This window comes from Hypanus sabinus, chromosome 4 (assembly GCF_030144855.1).
Source record: "Hypanus sabinus isolate sHypSab1 chromosome 4, sHypSab1.hap1, whole genome shotgun sequence".
Lineage (NCBI taxonomy): Eukaryota > Metazoa > Chordata > Chondrichthyes > Myliobatiformes > Dasyatidae > Hypanus > Hypanus sabinus.
In genome coordinates, this window is record NC_082709.1 from 179,931,636 (window position 1) to 179,949,923 (window position 18,288).

At 46.3% G+C, this 18,288-nt stretch overlaps 1 protein-coding gene and 1 long non-coding RNA gene across 6 annotated transcripts in view; one reads left to right on the top strand and one right to left on the bottom strand.

Moving 5' to 3' along the window:
* The window catches only part of LOC132393534 (uncharacterized), a 63,631-nt gene extending 48,308 nt beyond the window's left edge, over positions 1-15,323 (bottom strand). The window contains exon 1 of the long non-coding RNA XR_009511913.1: positions 15,189-15,323. This is a non-coding gene — a long non-coding RNA (uncharacterized LOC132393534). The remainder of the gene's footprint in view (positions 1-15,188) is intronic.
* The window catches only part of LOC132393532 (neural cell adhesion molecule 2-like), a 1,581,614-nt gene that overhangs the window by 1,540,892 nt on the left and 22,434 nt on the right, over positions 1-18,288 (top strand). The window contains exon 16 of one of the 5 annotated variants that reach the window (XM_059968916.1): positions 12,948-15,195. The exons of 3 other annotated variants lie outside the window; for them this stretch is intronic. In XM_059968916.1, coding sequence (XP_059824899.1) covers positions 12,948-13,036 — 89 coding nt within the window. In that variant the 3' untranslated portion in view covers positions 13,037-15,195. Of the gene's footprint in view, positions 1-2,635; positions 3,261-12,947; positions 15,196-18,288 lie in introns of those variants that run through there. One more of the 5 variants, XM_059968915.1, reaches the window with a different exon arrangement.

Sequence of the window (18,288 nt, forward strand, 5' to 3'; positions counted from 1 at the left end):
CCCTTAACCCATGGCCTACTACATTAGGAGATATTTATTCAGACTCTGAGGTGGACAAGAGATAAAAGGATATGATCCTAATGTGTGCAAATGGAACTCGTGTAGATGCCAAAAAGGTGCATGGATACAATGGGCCAGAGACCCTATTTCCGTGCTCTCTTACCCTGGGGCTCTACGACCCTCCATCTGTCAAACATAAAGCCTTCCTCCTGTGGCAGAACTGCCATTGCTGGACCAGATGTGGTGAACCTGTAGTTCCAGTGAGACTAGAAGGAGAGGTCATGAGTTAAGGGTGAACAGTGTGATGTTTAAGGGGAACATGAGGCGGAACTTCTTCACTTGGGGGGGGTGGGTAAGAGTGTTGAACGGGTTGCCAGCAGAAGTGGTGGATGCAGGTTCGATTTTAACATTAAGAAAAATTCGGGTAGGTAAATGGATGGGAGAGGTATGGAAGGCTATGGTCTGGGTGCAGGTCAATGGGAATAGGCAGATTGATAGTTCAGCAAGCAGTAAGTAGCCCAAAAGGCCTGTTGTTATGCTGTTGTGCTCAATGACTCGTATAACTCTCTAACCTACATTGTGCTCCCTCTACTGCAGGTTTATTATTTTTAGTTAGGAGACAACGCATACTTCGCTCACCAACGTTTTTCCCAGGTGTTGGTGCTGTGAATATATTCATCACCTGTACCCTAATATCTCAAAAACATTCTTATTATCATCATAATTTCTGTATCATTAGGCTACCAATTAATGGCTTTGTTCCAGTTACAGACCATCTGTTAAGCTTTGCGATTTGCCATGCAATGCCATGCTTAATACTGAATAATAATGAGTGTCAGCTGCTATAATTGAGTATAATATTATCACTGGTAGATGTATCAGACATGTTCATACAGTGTAACCTGCCAATTGAAAACCAACATATCCACAGAATGAGCCAAAACTCATATTTCTGCCTCAGTCTCCTTCTCCCTCTCCCTCTAACCCTCCCTTTTCCCCTCCTCTCCCCTCCCCTTACCTCTCCCCTCCCCCCTCCCCCTCTCCCTCTCTCCCCTCTCCCTCTCGCCCTCTCCTCTCTCCCTCTCCCTCTCTCCCCCTCTCCCTCTCCCGTCTCCCTCTCTCCCCCTCTCCCCCTCCCCTTCTCCCTCTCTCCCTCATTGAATCACTGCAGTCCTTCTGGTAAACCCTGGTCCCACCGAAGTTGGTATCATAGGGTAGGTCAGTGGTGCAGTGGATAGTCCACTGCCTCACAGCGCCAGAGTCCCAGTGTCAATCCTGACCTCAAGAATTGCCTGGGTGAACTTAAAAAAAAAGAATTGCCTGGGTGGGCTTTGGATGTTCTGCTTCAAACCACATGTGTACCCCCTCACACTCGAGACTTGTGTGGATTAGTAAGTTGTTTGCAACACATGCAAAGTGCTGGAGGAACGCAGCAGGTCAGGCAGCATCTGTGGAAAAGAATAAACAATCGCCATTTCGGGCTGAGACCCTCTTCAGGACTGAAAAGGAAGGATAAAAAGGTGGGGTGAGGTGGGGTAGGGTGAGGATCCACAGCCTCCTCGTGGCACAAGACTCCGACATGTTGGAATGGGAATGGGAACCAGAATTAAAATGTTCAGCCAGCGGGGGTTCTAGTTTTGGCGGACGGACCGGTGGTGCTTGGCCACTAAATTAATTGACCACAGTACTTTGCTCTTCATACATCAGTGATGGACAGAGTGGGAGTTGATTGAAATGCTGGGAGAATAAATTAAGTTAGCAAATTATAAACACAAGAGATTCTACAGACGGTGCTTCATCCACAACAGGGAAGATTTCCCAGAGGCCTTCCATTTTAATTCCAGTCCCCATTCCTAATTCGACATATCAGTCCATGCCTCCTCTACTGCCATGATGAGGACACTGTTAGGTTGAAGGAGAAAACACCTTATATTCCACCCGTTGCCTTCAACCTGATGGCATGAATATTGATCTTTCCAGCTTCCAATAATTTCTCCCCAATGCCCCTCCTCTCCTTTTGTTTCCCATTCTGGCTTCTTCTTTACCCCTTCTCTTCTCCTCACCTGCCCATCACCTCCGTCTGTTGCCCGCTTCCCTTTCTCCATGGTGCACTCTCCTCTCCTATCAGATTCCTTCTTCTTCAGACCTTTATCTGTTCCACCTATCACCTCCCAGCCTCTTATTTCATCACACCACCCCCACCCATGTACCCTCCACACACCTGGCTTCACCTACCACCTGCCAGCTTGTACTCCTTCCCCTCCCCCACCTTCTTATTCTGGCTTCCTCCTCCCTCCTTTCCAGTCCTGATGAAGGGTCTTGGCTCAAAACATCATCAGTTTATTTCCCTCTGTGGATGATGCCCGACCTGCTTAGTTCCCCCACCATTTTGTGTGTGCCACTCTGAAATAAGTTAGGGTTGGATCGGTGTAAAAATGGGTGTGTGATGTTCAACGTGAACTCGATACCCTGCTGGGGATGTTTCTGTTGTAGGATTCTGACTACTCCTAGCTTTGGCTTTGGTTAATTAAAAGTATTGAGCTCTTATTCCAAATCAAAATCGAAGATCCAAAGTACGTTTATTATCAAAGTATGTACATCAAAGTGTACGACCCTGAAATTCCTCTTCCCACAGACAGCCACGAAGCTCCAAGAACATCATGGAACCCTTTCAAAGAACACCCAAACTTGCAAAAAACAAACAAATCACACAAATGGCAAAAAAATGAGTGAAAACCAGAATATAAAACATCAAATCACAACTCATTGGACCAGACCAGGCATATCCACCTCGGTCTAGTGCAGTCTAGATCTGTGTCATTGGTTAACTTCAGTCCATCCCGATGAAAATTGCACAAAAACAGCAACAAAGGAAGAGTGACCAGAATTGAGAAACACGCCATAGCGTGAAATGGAGGCTCCAAATCACAAAGCACGTCAATTAAATCCCACCCAGGACCCAGGACTCCTGTTACGCCTGGTATATTAAGTGCTTCTGACTCCCCAGGTGCTGCCTGAGAGTGGGAAGGGGACAAGGAGAGGGGAACCATGGTTGGGAAAAGGTGAAGGGAGCAGGGATGGAGCGGGAAGCACCAGAGAGACATTCTGTAATGATCAATAAAGCAATTGTTTGGAATCTTGACCTCGCCTGGTGTCTCAGGGCTGGGTGTGTCTGCACCCGTGCCAACCCCTGCCCTGGCACTCCTCCTCTGCCACTTGTCCTACAGCAATCCGCCCTTGTCATTCCCAATTTTGTTTGCTCCCGCCAGATTTACAAACTCACTCTCTGCTCCACATTGTCAATACAGTACTGTGCAGAAGTCTCCGGCCCCCTGGCTATATATATGTGCCTAAAACTTCTGCACAGTACTGTATGTCAAGAAATTTATTGTTTTGCAGCAGTGGATTGCATTACATAATTTAAAGACTATACATTACAATAAAAAATATACATTAACTTAAATAAGTAGTGCTAAAAGAGAGCAAACAGAAAAGGAAATAGAACCCAGTCACATTAGTGTTTGCTCAGGAAGTTACAACAGGACACAGCAATTGGTGCCATGGACACTGTAAGCTTCTTGGTACAAATTGACACAGATTTGTGACCCAGTATGAGCTGCCCACAAATCTGTGGGTAGTGCCAAGAAATTACTATATATACGGATGGAGCTTGCTGCAGTCAGTTACTGCTGACATCTCATGGCACAGTCACCTTGCTAATAATGTAATTGGTGATCACAATGTGAAACTCAATGCTGAAACACTCTGAAAATAAGCCATTGGAAACATAGGCTTGCAGTCCTGCAGGTAGGAACATGCACTAAACACACTGCTTGAGGTTTTAATTTTACATCTTTTAACCTCTCCCGTGCACAAGAGATTCTACAAGTTACCTGTGGGATATCCAGAGAAAAACACACAAAGTGCTGGAGGAGCACGGCAGGTCAGGCAGCATCTATGGAGAGGAGTGAAGAGTCAACGTTTCGGGCCAAGAACCTTCATCAAGACTGGAAAGGAAGGGGGAAGAAGTCAGATAAGAACTGGGGAGGGGGAAGGACTACAAGCTAGCCGGTGATAGGTGAAGCCAGGTGAGAGAGAAAATAGGAGGATAGGGAGGAGGATAAAGTGAGAAGCTGATAGAAGCTGATAAATCCAACAGGAGAGGGAGGCTATCGCCTGCACTTGGTGTCTCTTCTCCTTCCCTTTCTCCCATGGTCCACTCTCCTTTCCTATCAGATTCTTCTTCTTCCGCTGTTTACCTTGTGTGTGTTATTCCTCTGTGCTTCATTCCTGCTCCTTATCTTTCAATCTTTCCTTGTCTAGCTGCATCAGAGATGATTGTAATTTCTGCATGTGCTCTTGCCATAATCATGGCCGATTACACGTGACTCAATGAGCTTCCTGATCACCAATCAATGACCGGGACAATTTGCATTTCCATCCACAGTCTACCTTGCTACAATCTTGCACCTTATTCTTTGCCTGCATTGCGCTTTCTCAGTAGCTGTTACACTTCACTCTGCATTTTTGGTGTCTTACCTTGTTCTGCCACAATGCACTGTGTGATGATCTGATCTGTATGAACAGCACACAAGGCAAGCCTTCACTGTGTCTCGGTACATGTGACAACAGTAAATCAGTTCCAATTCCATCCTTGAGGCCAACCACATCTTGACTGATAGGTTAGAATGAACAATGCCCACTCTGAGGTCCCTCACTGCACTGGCAGTCCAGTGCACAGATGTGGCAGCTAAGAAACTTTAACCTGATACATTTCACTGACTCAGATAGATGTTAAAGATCTATCATCACCAGCATTGCTCTATCATCCAAAGCTTTATAATGAAAAAGATTAGAGGTGAATCATTGGTTGCTTTCTGGGATTGTGCTGTGTAAATAAATGGCTGCCAATGAGCAGTGACTCATACAGATCCACTTTCATTCACTTTCAGTTAGTCCAACAGATTTGTCAGGCAAATTTTCCTCAAGGAAACAATGCTGACTACGGCCTATTTTATCATGTGCCCCCAAGTACCCGGAGTCCTCATCCTTAATAATTGACTCCAACATCTTTCCAACCACTGAAGTCAAACTAACTGGCCTACAATTCCCTTTTTTCTGCCTCCCCCCTTCTTAAAGAGTGGAGTGACATTCTGAATTTTCCAATCCTCCAGAACCTTTCCAGAATCTAGTGTTTCTCAAAAGATCATTGCTTGTGCATACACAATCTCTTTAGCTACCTCTTTCAGAACACTGGGGTGTACTTCATCTGGTCCAAGTGACTTTTCATAATTGCATTTGCATGCTGGGCCCAGGGCAGTACTCACAGGTCCTCTGAAATGATAACACTGAGGAATTTAGCATCGCTGCCCCTCTTCACCTCTGATCCCCTGATGAGGACTGGCTCATGGGCCTCCAGTTTCCTTCTCCTGAAGTGAGTAATCAGCTCCTCAGTCTTTCTGATACTAAGTAGGAGTTATTATTAGATTAGATTAGATTGTGAGGACACTCAGTCCTCATTTATGGTCATTTAGTAATGCATGCTTTAAGAAATGATACAATGTTCCTCCAGTATGATATCACAAAAACACAAGACAGACCAAGACTAACTTACAAAGACCACATAATTATAACATATAGTTACAACAGTGCAAAGCAATGCCGTAATTTGATAAGGGCAGGCCATGGACACGGTAAAAGAAAGTGTCAAAGTTCTGACAGCCCATCATCTCACGTAGACGGTAGAAGGAAGAAAAACTCTTCCTGCCATGAGCCTCCAGCACTGCAAAGCTTCCCGATGCAGCCTCTGGAAGCATCCGACCACAGCCGACTCCAAGTCCGTCCGGAAAACTTCGAGCCTCCGACCAGCCCTCCGACACTGAGCACCGAGCACCATCTCTGCCGAGGATTCAGGGCCTTCCTCCCCGGAGATTTCTCGATCGCACAGCAGCAGCGGCAGCGAAACAGGCATGTCAGAAGTTTCATCAGATGTTCATCCGTGCTTCTCACGTCCGTCCCCATCAAATCAGGATTATGCACGGCATCCTACTTCCAGATAACAGATATTCATTCCTGGAGTGGCCGCACGCGCTTATTATGGCACTACTCTGGCAGATTTTTAATCTCCCACAGACTGAGGTCTGCAAGTGAGGAAATCCAGGATCCAATTGCACAAAGAGGTGTAGAGGCCATGGTCTTGCAGCTTATTGATTAGGTCTGAGGGGATGATGAGCTGTAGTCAGTAAAGAACATCCTGATGCATGCGTCTTGGCTGTCCAGATGTTCAAGGGTTGAGTGAAGAGCCAACGAGATGACATCTGCTGTGGACCTATTGCACTGGTAGGGAAATTGGAGTTTTCCCAGTTGCTTCTCAGACAGGAGATGATATGTTTCATCACCAGCCTTTCCCATCCACTTCAAGGTTCGATGTGTTGTACTTCAGAGATGCTCTTCTGCACATCACTGTTATAATGGGTTGTTGTTTGAGTTACTCTTGCCTTCCTGTCAGCTTGAACCAGTGTGGCCATTCTCCTCTGACCTCTCTCACTAACAAGGTGTTTTTGTTTATTGATTGATTGGCATACAGCCCAAAGCAGGTCCTTCCGGCTCTTCATGCCAGGCTGCCCTGCAAGCCCCAATTTAATCCTGGCCTAATCACGAGGCAATTTACAATAACCAATTAGCCTGCCAACCGACACATCTTTGGGCTGTGGGAGGATACTGAAACGCCCAGAGGAAAACCAATGGTCACAGAGAGAATGTAGAAACTCCTTAGAGGCAGCGACAGGAGTTGAACCCATGTCATTGGTACTGTAAAGCATCGCGCTAACTGATTTTTATCCTCAGAACTGCCACTCACTGTATGTTTCTTGTTTGTCACACCATTCTCTGTAAACTCCAACGATTGTTATGTGTGAAAATCCCAAGAGGTCAGCAGTTTCTGAGATACTCAAACCATTCCTGCTGGCACAATCATTCCACCGTCAGTCACTTAGATCACATATCTTCCCCATTCTGATGTTTGGCCTGAACAACAAATGAACCTCTTGACCATGTCTCTGTGCTCTTATGCATTGAGTTGATGCCACATGATTGGCTGATTAGATATTTGCATTAATGAGCAAGCGTACAGGTGTAACTAATAGAATTGGCACTGTGCAATTTAGTGGGGGATTGGGATAGGTTAGTGAGCCAGAATAGAATCAGTGGGCCAAATAGCCTCCTTCACTGCAATATGAAAATATGGAAATTCAGGTTTTGGTTCCAGCAGACTTGCTTTTGAGTTTTTTTGCTTAACATTCGTCAGAACAATCGATGCGGCAATGAAATATTTATTTCAGCACAATTGTTTATGTTTTCATAATTCATATACATATGTAGGGTGTTAACACAGCATATTGCAATAAATCATTTAGGGATTGCTGTTCCTGATGAGTGCAGAAGATGTGTCAGGAAGTGTTTAAATTTACCAAGCAGCCCACTGCTAACCATCCAAAACGTGTAGTCATTTTGTGCAGTCCCACCTTGCACAAACAGCGAAGGCTAATATATCTTTTCAGCGTGTGTCAGAATGCAAGTAATTCGGAGAAATTGTTAAGGTAGAGATTACGGAGAGAGTGTGATTATTGGACTGTAAGCTTGATAATTACTTCAAGCTGCTGGAACATTCATCACTGCATTACTGCATACTGCCCGCTGTCAACTCTTCTAGGATCGGAACAGCTTTGTTGGTGCGGTTCGTCTGCAGAAATAAACACATGAAAGCACTGTGGCTTCACAGTGAAGGGTGCCCACTGTTGTGCTTGTGAAATCGAGGAACTTGCAGCACCGAAGCAAAATAAATAGATCTTGCACTGAACAACTGTTTCTACACTTGCTCAGCCCCCAGTCCTTTCTGTGGATCATGTACGCTCAGTGGCCACTTTATTAGGTACACCTGTCTACCTACTCGTTTAGTGCAAGTATCTAATCAGCCCATCATGTGGCAGCAACTCAATGCATAAAAAAGCATGGTCAAGAGGTTCAGTAGCTGTTCAGACCAAATCAGGAATTCATGTGATCTAAGTGACTTTGACTCTGGAGTGATTGTTGGTTCCAGGTGGGATGGTTTGAGTATCTCAGAAACTGCTGATCTCCTGGGATTTTCATGCACAACAGTCTCCAGAGTTTACAGAGACTGATGAGAAAAACAAAACATACAGTAAATGGCTGTACTGTGGGTGAAAATGCCTTGTTAATTCATGAGAGAGGTCAGAGGAGAATGGCCGGACTGGTTCAAGCTGAGAGGAATGCAAATAACCACACATTAGCACGTGTCACAACAGTGGTGTGCTGAAGAGAATCTCTGAACGCGCAGCACGTTGAACCTCGAAGTGAATGGGCTACAGATGCGGAGAACCACGGACAGACATTCAGTGGCCATTTTATTATGTACTGAAGGTGCTTAGTAAAGTGGCCACTGAGTGTATGTGCTGTTTCATACTGGACAAGATAAGCATACATTTGCTTGTCTGGACTCAAGGGATGGTAGTTGCATGCATTTTGATTAGAAAGCACTTAACTCTTTTCTGTGAAAGCTCTAGTGTACTGCAAGACACAATGCTCTGCCTCAGAATTAAAATTCTGCATCTTAAGAGGAATGGTTTCTTACAAATTATTCTCATTTTATCAATGTACAGCCTAATCGATTTACCAGTCCATGACTAAGATTGGTTTCCTAAATTAGTCAATTTTCTCAGTATATTTTTTACAAGCTCAAAAGCTCTGTATAATTGAATTAGCTTCGCAGCCAAATACTGCCTGGTTGCTCATGTTAATGGAATGGAGGGTTTGGGACAGACCAACAGGAGGAGAAGACTTCAATCTCAGTTACAGACCTTTTATCTGCAGTGGTTGATTGAATGCTTATTATAGAAAGGACTGTGCGACCTTTATTATAGGGTAAAGGTACATGTTAGCGCAAGAGATGCTGTCAGAATTGCACTGACCTCAAATAAAGTTTGTACTGTATTATTGATCGTGTTCCACCTTTTCTAAAGCTGCTTGGATCAATTTTGTGGCAAATTGCTTGGATATGAAACACGGACTTGCAGTAAGACACTTAGAGATTCGAGAATTTCAGAATTCATTGGCTGACCTTTTCAACTTGCTCGCACTCCCAACAATGTCACTGTTCTAGAGAGCAGGTTAGATAGCTCCTCTAAACCCTCTTACAGCACAGGTACATGGTTCCCTGAAACAGGCATCACAAGATGATAAAGAAGACTTTTGCACACTGGCCTTTATCAGAGCATTTGGTATAGAACACATGACATAGAATGTTACAACACAATACATACTGTAGCGGTGTGCTACAAGCAGCGCTAAAATTACGACACGGAGTCGGTAACTGCAGTCGAAGGAAAAACTTTATTCGAAAACTTCAGCCTCACTTTTTAAGCCTCTGTCAACCGGCCCCCCATGGCGAAGAGGCTCCAAAGCTCTGTGCTCGCAAACCCCCGTAGGCTATCTAATTGTGAGTCGGTTCGGATACGCTAGGAAATGAGGCGCTACATAACCCCCCCCCCCCCAGAACCGGCAATACACCCCCCAATGTCCACAGCCTGGGCCAGAACCTGCTTGGGAGGTCGGCCTCTGCGCCGAGGTGCCGGAAACTCGGCCGGTTGCGCCAGGTCCACATGGGCCGGCTTGAGGCGGTCCACCGTGAAAACCTCCTCCTTCCCCCCAACGTCCAGCACGAACGTGGACCCGTTGTTCCGGAGCACCGTAAACGGCCCCTCGTATGGCCGCTGCAGCGGTGGCCGATGCCCGCCCCTTCGTACAAACACAAACTTACAGGAGGCTATCCCGATGGCCAGCCGCCGTAGCCATCAGCGGCGGCTGGCCCTGGCGTTTCCCGGGAACTTGCAGGGCGGGCGGCAACGGCGGGCTTCTGCGCCCCACCGCTGGTGGTAGAAGCACCAGTGGTCATTGGGCCGGGGGTTAGTGGGCTCTGCGGCCGGGCCAGGACTGGTTTGCTGCCGGGAGCGTGGCTGGGAGATCTGTGCGATGGACGCCCCGCTCACCTTTTTGGCATTCCACAGCAAGTCCGCCCGGGCTGCCATCTTCCGGGGGTCACTGAAATCCGCGTCGGACAGCAGCAGGCGTATGTCCTCGGGCAGCTGCTCCAGGAATGCCTGCTCAAACATGAGGCCTGTGTGTCCCTCGGCCAGAGACAACATCTCATTCATTAAAGCCGATGGAGGTCTGTCGCCCAAGCCATCCAGGTCAGTAAACGGGCAGCCCGCTCGCGCCGTGAGAGTCCGAAAGTCCTGAGGAGCAGGGCTTTGAATTCCGTGTACTTGCCGTCTGTCGGGGGCGACTGTACGAACTCCGCGACCTGGGCCGCTGTGTCCTGGTCGAGGGAGCTCACCACGTAGTAGTAGCCGGTGTCTTCTGAGGTGATCCGGCGAACGTGGAATTGGGCTTCGGCTTGCTGGAACCATAGGTCCGGGCGCTGTGTCCAGAAACCCGGCAGTTTCAACGAAACCGCATGAACAGAGGCGGCGTCGGTCATTTCTGGTCCAAAAATCGTTTGGACCGTCGGGGTCACCAATTGTAGCGGTGTGCTACAAGCAGCACTAAAATTACGACACGGAGTCGGTAACTGCAGTCGAAGGAAAAACTTTATTCGAAAACTTCAGCCTCACTTTTTAAGCCTCTGTCAACCGGCCCCCCATGGCGAAGAGGCTCCAAAGCTCTGTGCTCGCAAACCCCCGTAGGCTATCTAATTGTGAGTCGGTTCGGATACGCTAGGAAATGAGGCGCTACATACATACTCTTTGGTCTATGACATGGAGCATTGATTTCTCTAACTTCCAGTAATTTCTCCCACTCCCATTGCCTTTTTTCCCTATTCCCCTTTATGGTTTCCCTTCCATCTCTTCTCCTCCTTCCCTTTCTTCCCTTTCTTTCATTCACTGTCCTCTACTATCAGATTCCTTCACCTCTTCCACCTATCCCAGCTTCTCACTTCATCGTCCTGCCCCCTCACCTGATCTCTCTTCTCAGCAGCCGGCTTGCACACCTTCCTCTCCCGCCAGCTTCACCCTCCTTCTTTCTAGTCTTGATGAAGGGTCTCAGCTCGAAACAGCGACTGTTGATCCCTCCCCATTGATGCTGCCTGACCTGCTGAGTTCCTCCAGCATTTTATTTGTGTCACGCCTTATATTTTAAGTGGACGTCTTTCCAATATCATTCTTGGTGGGGCAACATGATAGGGTAGCATTTGCCATTACGCTTCACAGCACCACCAATCCAGGTTGATTGCCCAGTGCTGTCTGTACGCTCTCCCTGTGACAACATGGATTTTCTCTGGGTGCTCTAACGTTCCAAAGACTTACAGGTTAGACTTAGTAAATTGCGAGCATGCTATGTTGGCACTGGAAATATGGTGACATTTCTAGGTTGCCCTCTGCACATCCTCGGATTGCGTTAGTCATTGACACAGACGATGCACTTCCCTGATCTTGATCTTTTTTTAATCTGCCATAGCAGAGGGCTTCAAAACAGCCTATGCCCATTGTGGGTTTGTGGTTACTAAAACCATTGTATCCAGCAAGCGTCAAGTACCTGATGGGGAAATTTTAAATGTTTACAATTCCGGTGGCAGGAGGAATGGTGATCGGAGAACTCTTACCATTTTTGATGTCTAGACATGGAATGCCTATCCAGACCTATCTTCTGTCAGCCGCTACACTCAGAAATAAAAGATATGCTCTGCTTGGACTTTGAGACGTTAGTGAGGTGGCAACTGCTAGCAGTGAGTGCTTTGGGTCCTTGTTTCCTTCATGGGGGATGGGCACCATGCTTCTACGTTCTCCTTCAGACCATGTTGGTTTCCTTTCACAGTCCAATGGCCGACTAGTTATTAGGCTAACTGGTTGTTGTAGACTGTCCCGGGATGGGTTGCTGGGTGCAGCAGCTTGAGGGGTCAGAAGGGCCATGGTATCTCCAAATAAATAAATAAATAAAATGAAACAATAAATAAATTCTCCAAAAGCAGCTGAGCTGGTAGATGGAGGAATCCCTCTGACTTCACCAGCAAAGGACTCACGGCACGGGGTTCACTCACTGTGGAAATGTTTGGTTTTGTGACAGTCGTTGTGCACATTTGTCCTTATTATTGAAAAATTATTAATTTATGTTCATTCCTTTCTCTTCCCCACCCCCACCTTCCTGACATTTTCCACCTCTGTGACTGTCATAAATCTCACTGTCTACCTCACACCCTCACCCTCACTCACCCTCCTCACACCCTCCCCTCGACACCATATTCACCCTCCTTTCCCTCCTCTCACCCTCCCCTCCCTCCTCACACCCTCCCCTTGACACCACACTCACCCTCCCCTCCCTCCTCACACCCTCCCCTCAACACCCCACTCACCCTCCTCTCCCTTCTTACACCCTCCCCCTCTCCTCACACCCTCTGCTTGACACCACACTCACCCTTCTTTCTCTCCTCACACCCTCCCCTCGGCACCCCACCATCCTCACCCTCCACACTCTCTTATCCTGCTCTCTCATTCACACCACACTCCCTCACCTCACTCCATTACCCTCCTCACTCTCTCACCCTCATCTCCCCGTCACCCTCCACATTCCCTCACCTCACTCCCTTGCCTTCCTCACACCCCACTCTCCACACTCCCTCACCCTCCACACTCCTTCACTCTCCTCGCTCCCTCACCCTCCTCCCCGATACACACCCTAACCAAACGCTACCACCTGTACCATCTCATTGCACCTGACCCCACCTTCCTCACTCTGTCCCACCCACATCCCACCCTTCCCTTGCCTGGCCTCCCACCACACACCTGCACCTTCTTTCCTACCTCCTCCCCCTCCCCATTACCCATCCCCCTTCTCCCCCTCGCTGTCGGTGAATCATCATTTCAACGTCATTGAAGACACCAATGGATTCCAGCCATCTCACCAACCATTGAGCGTCCATTTCGCATTTGTCTGTGCCATAGGCTTCACCATAGTGTGGCTTTGAGAGCCAAAACCCTGAGTGTCTCCTCCGCTCACTGTCTTCCACCAAGCTCTCTGTGTGTGGACAAAGCCTGCCTGTCCCCTCACCCTCCTTCACAAACTGAGCTCTTTCAAATCTGAAGCTGACGCAATGAGTTTGCATGGCAAGCAATGCCCATGGAATAGGGAGCACTCAGCAATCCAGCCCAGGAATGGGCCCTTCGGCCCACAGTTTCTGAGCTAGGCCACAATGACAAACAAAATGGCGGGAGGCACAGTTAGCATAGTGCTATTACACCGCCAACAACCCAGATTCAATTCCTGCCGCTGTGTGTAAGGAATCTGTATATTCTCCCCGTGACCACATGGGTTTCGTCCCACATCCCAAAGATGCACCAGTTTGTTGGTTACTTGACCGCATGGGTGTAATTGGTCATGCAGCCGCCTGGGGCTGGGAAGGCCTGAAACCATACTGTAACTCTAAATTAAAAAAATTAAAAATTAAAGCAAATCTCATCTATCTGCACTAAGTCTATATCCTTCTGAGTGCATCTATTTCAATCAGGTCGCACCTCAGAGAAAACAATCCAGATTTGTCCAACCTCTCCACATAGTTCACACTCTCCAATCCAGGCACCACCCTGGTGAACATCTCCTACAACCTTGTCCAAAGTCGTCACCATCCTTCCTGTAATGCACCGACGAGAACTGCACACAATGTGGCCGCAGCATGAGAAAAACAGATTTTAAAGATTACCTTCGTTTGTCACAGGCACAGTGAAACATACAGTCAAATCCATCGTTTGCGTCGACGGCCAATTCATTCGAGGATATGCTGGGGGAAGCCATAAGCGTCTCCCTGCTTCCAGTGCCAACATAGCACGCCCACAAATTACCAACCATAATCCACACATCTTTACGATGTGGGAGGAAACCGGAACACCCGGAGGAAACCCACGTGGTCACTGGGAGAGCGTACAAACTTCGAACAGAATTGAACCCGGGTCGTTGGCGCTGTAATAGTGTCGCATTAACCACTTACGCTACCGCATCACCCCTACATAGAGCACAGAGTCATAGAACACTACAGCACAGCAGCAAGCACTTCGGCCCATCTAGTCTGTGCTGACATGTTCCTCTGCCTGGTTCTGTGTACCTGCACTCAGACCATCGCCCTCCACACCTCTCTAATCTATGTATTCATCTAAACTTCTCCTAAATGTGGCAATTGAACCTATATCCACAGCTCATTCCACACTCACACTGCCCTCTGAGTGAGAGGTAACATTTTTAACATTTAATGGAGTTATATATTCAAAGAGCGCTACAGCATAGAAACAGGGGCTTCGGCCCATCCAGTCCATGCTGACCTCTTATCCAATTGACTAGGCAGAATAGCCGTCTCGGTCTTTTTCATTTATTCCCTTGTGGGATGTGGACCTTGAGATAAGATAGGTATTTGTTACCCATTCCTGACTACTCAAGTTCAAGTTCAGGTAAAGTGTATTGTCGTCTGACTATACATATATACAACCAAATGAAACAGCTTTGCCTCAGCAACACGCACAAAATGCTAGAGGAACACAGCAAGTCAAATGAATGAACAGTTGACGTTTCGGGCCGAGACCCTTCTCCAGGACTGAGAAGTGGGGGGGGGGAGGAAGATGCTAGAATAAAAAGGTGGAGGGGGGGGAAGATGGAGGCTAACTGGAAGGTGAAAGGTGAAGCCAGGTGGGTGGGAAAGGTAAAAGGCCAGAGAAGAAGGCAGCTGATAGGAGATGAGAGTGGATTACAGGAGAAAGGGAAGTAGGTGGGAACCCAGGAGGAGGTGATAGGCAGGTGAAAAGAGGTAAGAGGCTGGAGTTGAGAATAGAGGAAGGTGGGATGGAATTTGTTTACCAGAAGGAGAAAACAATATTCATGCCATCATTTTGGAGACTACCCACATGGAACATAAAGTATTGCACCTCTGCCTTGAGGATGGCCTCATCTTGGACATGGACGGACATGCTGGAATGGGAATGGGAATTGGATTGGGAATACCTCTGGACCACAGTGCAGCCACTAAACATGCATCTCACACAGCACATGAAACAAAATATTACCACAAATATGTTAATAAAATAAAATTCAAAGTGCATATAGTGCTTAGCAGAGGTAAACAATAAACAGCTCACCGTCCTAGTGACAAGGCCTCGACGGTGGCAGGGTATTCATTAGTCTCACAGCCTGAGGGAAGAAGCTGTTCCCCAGTCTGACAGTCCTAGTCCTGATGCTCCTGTACCTCCTTCCTGACGGTAGTGGGTCAAAGGGATTGTGTGGATGTGTGGACCCTTCATGTGCAACGGTCCTGGTCATTGTCACAGAGAACCGGGAGGGAGACCTCGGTGATCTGCTCCTGTTAAGCAGTAACCACGGTGAATTTGGAGTCATGGTCTGTACAACCACTTAAAGAATTCCAACTATTCAGAAAGCAGTCCTTTTATTTAAAAGACCAAAGTTAGGAAAGATCAGATTACAAGCATAATTAGCGCAATGAAAACGGAGACTATTATTGCGATGTTACCATCTACGTTTGCTTAATTTGTTCACTTATGCACAAAGACATTCTGCATTTATCTAGTGTACAAGGATTATCACAACAATGTTAATTATTTTTAAATAAAAGAAGTGATCTGTAATTTATCACTTTTCTTTCATCTATTACTGTTATTCACATGAACAACCACAGCTGTTCACATTTCATTTAAACCCTTTCAATTTTTTAATAGAGTGGTAATTTAATTTCCTTTTAAGAAACCCCTTCCCGTTGCATACACTTAGTAATCACTTTATTAAGTACACCTGTACACCTGCTCATTAAAGCAAATATCTACTCAGCCAATCACATGGCAACAACTCAATGTATTAAAGTATGCAGACAGGTTCAGATCAAACGTCAGAATGGGAGAAGAAGTATTCTAATCAAGTGGCCATATAGCGCATAAGTTTACAATAAATAGGAAAAGGTGTAGATTTTTCCCCACGTGAAGGGGTTTCTATCAGATGGAGACCCTCTACTCCAATCTAAACTCTAGGAGACGCAAAAAGAAACTTCTAAAAACCATGCCAATGTCTAAAAATATATCTTTAAATGGCTATTTCAGGTGTGGTTCAGGACCCTTTAGTGCCCAAGAGTTGTTAGTTCAAATGTAGAGTGGTAGAGCACTACAGTACAGAAACAGGCCCTTCAGCCCATCTCATCCATGCTAAGCTATTAGTCTGCCTAGTCCCATCGACCTGCATCTGAATCACAGCCCTCCGCTACTTAGTCAAATTTCTTTTAAATGTTGAAAATGAACCCAAGTCCACCAGTTCCGCTGGCAGCTCATTTCACACTTTCACCACCCTCTGAGTGACAATTTAAGTGTATCTCAGCAGATTCACCAATTGAAACACCCCACTGCCAGAAGTGGTGACCAGGGGCACAGCCTCAGAACAGAGGGACATCCATTTAGAACAGGAATGAAGAGGAAATCTTTAGCCAGTGTGTGGTGAATCTGTGGAATTCGTTGTCACAGACGGCTGTGGAGCCCAATTCTTTGGGTATTGTGGTGAACTACATATACCTGTCTGGACACGCCCCCTGCTGACTGCTCCTGTGGCTCCTCCCACAGACCCCTGTGTAAAGGCGATTGAGGTCTGAGCCCGGCCTCTCAGTCTCCAGGATGTAGAATGGTGGTCAACCACTGCTTGTTCCTTCTTCCAGTTAATAAAAGCCGATATCTCACCTTTACGTCTCAGAGAGAGTTATTGATGGTGCATCAGGTATACTTAAGGTGGAGGTTGATAAGTTGTTGCTTAGTCAGAGTAGCGAATGTTATGTGGAGAAGACAGGAGAATGGTGGTTGAGAGGGATAATAAATCAGCCATGATGGTATGGAAAATGGGCCAAATAGCCTAAATCTCCTCCTATGTCTTTCAGATCAGATGTTAAATTAAGGTTCCAAATATAAAGCACCCCTCACCCCAATTTTAATAAGAACTAGGGAGCTATCCTGGGAAAATTGCACACTCTCACCCAAAATTACTATAACCAAGTAACATGATGATCGTTCAAATTTGAAGTTCCAGTCCATTGTGACAGAAATGCATACACAGAGTTTAAATGCCAACGACATGAGCTTTCTGCAGCAGCAGCACAATACATTGGTAAATTGGTAATGGGTTCATTACCATCATATGTACTGCAGTACCGTGAATGGGTCATCTTGCATATTGTTCATAAGGATGAACTCATTACACGGTGCATTGAGCTCGAATAAGGTAAAGCTACATCAATGCAGAATCGAGTGTAAAAGCTACCAAAAGAGTACAGCGCAGGTAAAGGAAAAATTGGAACAAGATAGATTGTGAGGCCAAGAGGTGTATTCAAGACTCTGATAACAGTGGGGTAGAAGATGTCTTTGAGCCTGGTGCTTTCAGGCTTTTGTATATTCTAAACAATGGTAGATAATTGTAAATTAACATAAATTATACGTAATTTTCACAGCAAAATGAATATCATGACATTTGTGCAACTTGAGAGAGGGAGAGAAAGAAATATAGTTTGAGGTAATGTTCGGGTTCTCCAGGTCAGTTCAAATACCTGATGGCAGTGGGGAAGGAGCTTTTGTAGCACCTTGAGGTGCAGGTCTTCAGGCTCCCGTACCTGCTGCCAATGAGAAGAGAGCATGGTCCAGATGGTGGGGGTCCCTAATGACGACTGATAACTTGCTGCGTGTCTTTTCCCTATGGACCTATAGTGGCCATTTCACAGGCATAAAGACCATTAAACATAAACACCATAAGCCACTTGGCCCATCGATTCTGCTCTGCCAATAGATCATGGATCTCAACTCTATTCCCATAACCTTCGATACCCTTTAATTTCTCATATACAGTGAACTCCAGCTAATTGGGGCACATTGGAACCAAGACATTTTGATCCAATTAAGTGGCAGTTCCAATTAGCCAAAATTTCATAGAAATAGTTTAAAAGGTATAAAAAAAGACAAACTAACGTTTAACTGAGCAACAAATTGTAAGAACACAAGATATAGGAGCAGAATTAAGCCATTCAGCCATTCCAATATGGCTGATTTATTATCCCTCTCAACCCCATTCTCCTGCCTTCTCCCCGTAACTTAAGTTTAATAAAGTTTAGTCAAGTTTGAATTTAATTGTCATTCAACCATCAATGAACACAGCCAAAGAAAACAGTGTTTTTCCAGGACCAAGCTGCAAAACACATTACCA